The sequence below is a fragment of the Artemia sp. Qi Xiang Cuo genome, chromosome 20 (assembly GCF_049724085.1).
Source record: "Artemia sp. Qi Xiang Cuo chromosome 20, ASM4972408v1, whole genome shotgun sequence".
NCBI lineage: Eukaryota > Metazoa > Arthropoda > Branchiopoda > Anostraca > Artemiidae > Artemia > Artemia sp. Qi Xiang Cuo.
This window is the reverse complement of record NC_142813.1, coordinates 27,082,390-27,089,355: the sequence shown is the minus strand read 5'-3', so window position 1 is coordinate 27,089,355 and position 6,966 is coordinate 27,082,390. Positions and strand designations below refer to the sequence as shown.

The 6,966-nt window shown below is 35.4% G+C and overlaps 1 protein-coding gene across 1 annotated transcript in view; it reads right to left on the bottom strand.

Moving 5' to 3' along the window:
* Positions 1 to 6,966, bottom strand: part of Lipt2 (Lipoyl(octanoyl) transferase 2) — a 38,699-nt gene extending 31,733 nt beyond the window's left edge. The window contains exon 1 of the mRNA XM_089105719.1: positions 6,672 to 6,966. Within this exon, the coding sequence (XP_088961845.1) occupies positions 6,672 to 6,816 (145 nt within the window). The 5' untranslated portion in view covers positions 6,817 to 6,966. The remainder of the gene's footprint in view (positions 1 to 6,671) is intronic.

The window sequence follows — 6,966 nt, the reverse complement described above, 5'->3', positions numbered from 1 at the left end:
GCCAAAAGTGACTAGAGGGCAAACAACCCCCCTTCCTCGCCCATCACTTCCTCAAACACATTCAATAAAAATTTTGAGATAGCCATTTTGTTCAGCATAGTTGAAAGGTCTGGAAATTATGTCTTTGAGGATGACAACCCCCCAAAGCCCTCCTGGCAGGGGTTGTAAGCTATGCCCTGGGGGCATATAATGTTTTTATAGAAGGGGTGGTCGTACAAAATTTGAGGGGACTCGTTGGATTGGTAATGCGAAGTTATAGTGCCCTTTTCAAGAGTGCAGATATTTCTTTGACAAGAGGGCAGATACCCCCCCCCCCTCACACGCCATATTTTCAAAAAAAAACATCTAATAGAAATTTTGAGATGGCCATTTGTTGTTGTAGAAACACTTCGAAAATGGTCCATTCAATTGGAAATTGAAAGGATTAGTGCCCTTTTTAATACTCAAAAGTGATTGGAGGGCAAACAGCCCCCCCTCCCCGTCCATCATTTCCCCAAACACATCCAATAAAAATTTTGAGGTACGCATTTTGTTCAGCCTAGTTGAAAGGTCTGGAAATTAAGTCTTTGAGGATGACAGTCCCCCCCCCCCCACAGCCCACAATGCAGGGTTGTAAGTTATACCCTGGGGACATGTTAGGTTCTTTGTAGAGGGGGTGGTTGTATAGACTTTGGAGGGGGCTTATTGGATTGGAAATAAGAAGTTCTAGTGCCCTTTTCTAGAGTCAAAGTGAATGGAGGGCAGCCAACCCCCCTCCCCGTCGTATTTTCCCCACATGCATCAGATAGAAATTTTGAGATAGCCATTTGTTCAAAAATAGTCCAAAGATCACATAACAAGGGCTCTGAGGTTGACACAGCCCCACAGAGTCAGGGGGTAAGGGCTGTAATATTAACATTGTATCGAATGGAGCTCATTTGATTGATAGTCGGAAGTATTAGTGCCCTTTTTAAGACTCAAACGTGAATGGAGGAATATCAGCCCCCCACCACCCTCAAGCCTATCTTTCCCAAAACATATCCAATCAAAATTTTAAGAGAGCTATTTTGTTCAGTATTGTTGGGAGGTCCAGTATTGTTGGAAGGTCCAGTAATTAAGTGTTCGGGGATGTCAACCTCCACTCAGTCCTCAGGGCAAGGGCTGTAGGTTAGGCTATTCATTCATTGTTAACATATAGTATATGTTATTATATATATATATATATATATATATATATATATATATATATATATATATATATATATATATATATATATATATATATATATATATATATATATATATATATATATATATATATATATATATATATATATATATATATATATATATATATATATATATATATATATATATATATATATATATATATATATATATATATAAGATAAAATCACATATTATCCTACAGAGGATCCAAACACAACTCGATCATCACCTTGGACACGAACAGTATGGATTCCGGCCAAATCGCTCATGTGCGGACCTTATATTCACGCTTGGACTTCTTACTGAAGAAAGCGGAGAGTGGCGTTCAAAGATTTATATGATCTTTGTGGATTTCGAGCAAGCCTTTGACTTCGTAGATCTTGAAAGCTATGGAAGATTCTCGTCCACTATGGAATCCCTAAAAAAATAGTGATGATTATTACCACCATGTATGAGGATGGTGAATGTTGCGTCAAGACACCAGAGGCCCAAACTCGTATCTTCCGGATTTTGTCAGGAGTAAAACAGGGGTGTGTTCTATCACCATTACTTTTTGTAATGATAGTTGATTACATCCTGCAGAACACAGGGACAAAAGGCATCAGATTAAGGCCCGAAGTCCAGGTCAATGATACTGACTTCGCAGATAACTTAACAGTGCTTTAGGCAAGCAAAAAACAGCTTCAAGAATTACTTGACGAAATCAAGGTAAAGGCAAACCATCTTGGCCTACGTGTAAATGCTCAGAAAACCAAATGCATGGCGACTAATGACTCTTCTCTGTCCATTAAATGTGGCGACCAAAATGTTGAGCAAGTTGTCCAGTTAAAATATTGGGAATTATCATTGAGAACACTGGCTCAATAGTGAAAGAAATACTCACCAGAATAGGACAGGCAAACGGCACCTTCAACAAACTACGTCAAGTTTGGAGATCTAGAGATTATCTCTGTGCCTAAAGCTACGCCATTTCAACAGCAATGTTATGCCAATACTACTCTACGCAAGAGAAACATGGCACCTGAATCAAGAACAAGAGAGAAGAGTCCTGGCTTTTAAAAAATCGTGTCTTCATAGAATATTGAACATCCATTGGTCACAGAAGGTGACAAACCAGTCCATCCGTGAAATGACGCAACAACCTCTAATAACCAACATCATCAGAGTCAGAAGGTGGAGATATTTGGGTCATGTCCTATGTATGGATGACCATAGATTCCAAAAGCAACTTTACACTGGCAACCACCAAGAACTCGCAGCCGGTGAAGACCCAGAAACACACTGCACTAGACCTGCCAAAGAGATCTAAAAAACCTGAATACCTCCATTCTACCAGAATCGGAGGACATCACTGCAGCGGCAAAGATAAGGGACGGTTGGTGGCTCCTCTGTCATGCCCTGGGCGCCTCAGGAGGGACAGGTGGATCTAAGGTCTAAGGTAATATGTTATTGAGAAAGGTATGCATGTTTGAACTTGACATTCCAACAAGACAAAGGGCATACAGGTGAGCCTTTCAGAGAATGTTGAAGGGAGTGTTGAGCTAAATCAAAATAGGTTATGTGTATGCAGAATATCAAAAGAGTGTAACTCAACAATAACTGAGTATATTAATTGCAAAAATTCAGGAAGTGATTTGCATGCTACCAATACTACTACAGCTACCACCACTACAGCTACCACCACTACTACTACCACACTACTCCATATACAATATTGAGACGAAAAATGAGCTAATCAAAAGATGCTATATGCATGCACATTGTCAAAAAAGCATCATCTTAAGAATTGATTTGGGTATTAAGTTGGAACTTTCAGAGAATGCTTAAAGGGGGAGATCATCTGACCAAAAGGCAATATGTGCACATTACTGCTAATACTACAATCACTACTACATTTACTACTACTACTTCAACTACTGTTTCTATTGCAACTACTTGTAAAGCTAAGAGCATTAAGAGAAAATTTTAAGAAGTATATGAACATATAGGTTATCAAAAGTACACATCAGCAATGTCATAGCAATCGCTAATTGTATTAACTTGAACCTTCCAGGACTTGACAAGAGGGATGTTCTACTTACCAAAAGGCAATATGTAAACACTACTGCTGCTACAAGTACTACTGCTATTACTATTAATATAATTACTAGTAATATCAATACTACAACTCTGACTACTATTACAACTATGCCTAAGGGTATGAAGGTGAAATTATAAAGAGATTTTGAGTGATCTGAATCATGACATGCTGTCTGTATGCAGGGTTTTCAAAAGGGCATAGCAACAATATCTTAGGAACAGTTTGGTTTGTGAAGTTGAAACTAACAGGGATGTTCAACTAATCAAAAGAAAATATTTGCATTCTGATGCTACTGCCTCTACTCATACTACTACTACTACTGTTACCATTATTACTACTTCTGTTACTACTACTACTACCACTAAAGCTAAGGCCACTACTATTAATTCTACTGCTACTACTGCTATCAAAACTAAGGTTATTAGGGCAAAACAATTGGGATATATAGAAACTTAATGAAACTAAATTGAAACACATTATGCTCACACAGGTTGTCAAGCAAACATATCAGAAATGCTTCAGGAATGGTTGATGGTATTGAGCTGAAACTTTCAGCATGTGTTGAAGGGGATGTTGAAGAAACCAAAAGTGCTCTGCACATGGTACTAATACTACTACTACTATTGCTACTATACAAGCTAAGGGTATTAAGGTGAAGCTTTCAAGGAATATTTAGGTAGATGTTGAACTAAATCAAAACAAACTAAGAGCATGTGGAGATTTAAAAAGATGACAAAGCAATATCTCAAGAACAACTTACATTATTAAGTTAGACATGTAAGGGCAAGTTGTGGGGATTTTTTAACTAGCCAGAAGGCACTATGTATTATACTATTAATACTACCACTACAATTACTGTAACTAGCTAGAAACATCATTTTTCAATTTTCAACTTTGAAAGGAGCTAATTTGATTCAAATTAAAAGTTCTAGTGCCCTTTTTAAGAGTAAAAAGATATTGGAGGGCAATCATTCCTTCTTTCAAGCCCATTCGTTTTCCAAACACATCCCATCAAAATTTTGAGACAGCCATTTTGTTCAGCATAGTAGATTTGTCTAGCAACTATGTCTCTAGGGATATTGGGCATGTCAAACCCCACAATTATGCAATTGGCCTATTATGCTTTAAAACTAAATGTTGTTTTAAAATTAAATCAAAAAGCATTGTGTTTATGGTTGCCAATGAGATGCCTTAGCAATATATCAAGAACAACTGGGGGTATTAAGTTGAAACTTTTGGGGCTACTACTATTACTACTTGAGCTCTTACAATTTAAGTGAATAAAAAGAGTGTAGGCTAAGTGTATCCAAGTTGTCAAAGAGCATAGGCAGAATCTTTTGGGAATGATATTAAGTTTTATTTTCAGGTCAACTTGAGGAAGGATAAAGTTAAAATGAACAATGCTATTTGTGTCAGGATCAAGATAGTTTGAAAAAGTTTCTGCAACATACGAACAGCAACCCCTACTAAAGATTCTTATAGAAAAAAAGGATATGGAATATTTTTTATTCAATGAAAAAGGCTATGTCAATAAAAAAACAAACAGAAATAAATTTAAAAAACTTTTTTCACAAACAAGTTTTTCAAAGAAACTTCAAAAGCTCTATTAAGCCAAAAATGAGCAGAAATAAAGTCAAATAATCCTGCAAGTGTGGGATTACCACAAATCACTATCAATAAATAAATGGAACTCAAAATAAATAACCAAGTCAAACTAAAAACAAGCAAAAATTAACATGAGTAGGGTTGATAACCCCCATGCCTTCTCAAGGCCAGAAGATAATTTGTGCTTTATTTAAAACAAAATATATCTTAAATGTTTTAACTTTTTTAACTTTAATAAATAAAATATTATTAAAACTCTAAGGAATAAATATCCAAGGTCATTTGTTTTTTTTTTTAGCTTCAGTTTGATTTGATCATTTATATATTGTTACTTTCACTTATTGGGAACTTTCCAACAATCAAAGAGGATCTAATGCAGGCAACACAAAATGAAAGGGTCAAAAAAAAAAAAAAAAAAAATGATTAACTTTTGCCTAGGAAATTACTTCAGGGAAAAGTTTCATCTAGAACACCCTTTCAGACTATTTTTTTTTATTCAGGTACTATCAGCAGAAAAAAAAAATTGTAGTGAATCCAACTGTTATGTAACTATTATTATTATTCTGATCCTGTCTATACAGGGTTGCAACTGGGGTTTGTTCTTTACTATACTTTAAATTAAGAAGGGCCTGTAATATATATTACACATAGAAAATGCCTTTGGCTTTTTCTTAACAGGACTAGTAAAGAACAAACTATCTTGTTATTGTTACCCAGGCCATCCTTTAAGGTATTTTACTATGATGTGACTTATGTTTGTAACCTGCAATTATGATGGCAACTTTCATCTTATATACAAAAATGAAGTTTTGTCAAAAAATGGATCTTATTTTGAATATTGTGTTTTGTTAATTATAAAAGGCTCCATATATAACAATTTTCTTTTAAAAAGAACCCTTAAATATATCTCTATGGTGTTCTAATGACCTGCTAGCAGTTAAAAAAAAAAGAAATAAAAGGACACATCAGTGCTTCCTATGCAAAAAAAAAAAAAAAAAAAAAAGAGTTTCCTTGTAGTTCAAGCCAAAAGTTTCACACATAGGGTTTTCAGCCAGGGTGATTCCAACAATATTCCAATTTCCTTTCAAATGAGCCCCTAAACAGATTTCTATTGTGTGTTCTCTACTAGCAGATGCAAAAAAAGAAGAAGCAACAAAAACAGGGCACATCAATGCTACCTATTTAAAAAGTACTGATAAGTTTTCTATATGAGGCTTTCAACAATGGTGATTCTAATGTTCTATTTTTTTATTTCAATCTGACACCAGAATTTCAGGCTAATTTTCAAAGTTCTGATAAATTTATTATTTGCAAGAAACTTTTACTTTTAAGATTATTTGAAATAATAATTACCATTCCTGATTCATCAACAATTGGCAATTTTTCCTTACTTTTAACTATTTTTAAACACATCTTTAAATGTGACCATGAAAAGGGCGGATTCCATTGTCAGAAAAACTACAATGATATTTTGAAAACTCTAATGATAGGCCTACTATCCTACCTTTATTTTATTAGCACATTTACTTTAGATGTGGTCAACCATAGCAAATTTACTTATTATTTTTCTCATAGCATAAGTTTACCTAAAACCCTACTAGGACTAGGCTACATAGGTGCCCATAAGCTGAATTCCAGGAGGGGGGGGCAAACCTTGTCTAATTGGCACTTTTAATGCTATTTAAAAGAAATCTCAGAACAAAAAAATAAAAATAAGGCAGCATCATTCAGTCACCCTCGCCCCCCCTTATGGGCGCCCATTCTAGACTAAGCTTACCTGGTGGATGCTGTAGAACAAGTAATGTATTCAATGCAGAGGGTTCTTTGACAACAAGCTGCTCACAATAGAAGTTCTGAAGGATCAAGGCTTTATTATAAGGTAATGTTCCTAAACGTAAAACTCTCAAAACAGCACTAATCATTTTTTTTCACTGCTTGTTACATGGGGATCTTTGATCATTTCTAGCTTCCTCCAGCCTTGTCTTAAAAGGAACTCAATCCTGGGGATCTGTGTCCTGCTAATGTTTGCATTTTTCTTGAACTCACACCTTACTATGTCTTTGAAGCCAGGT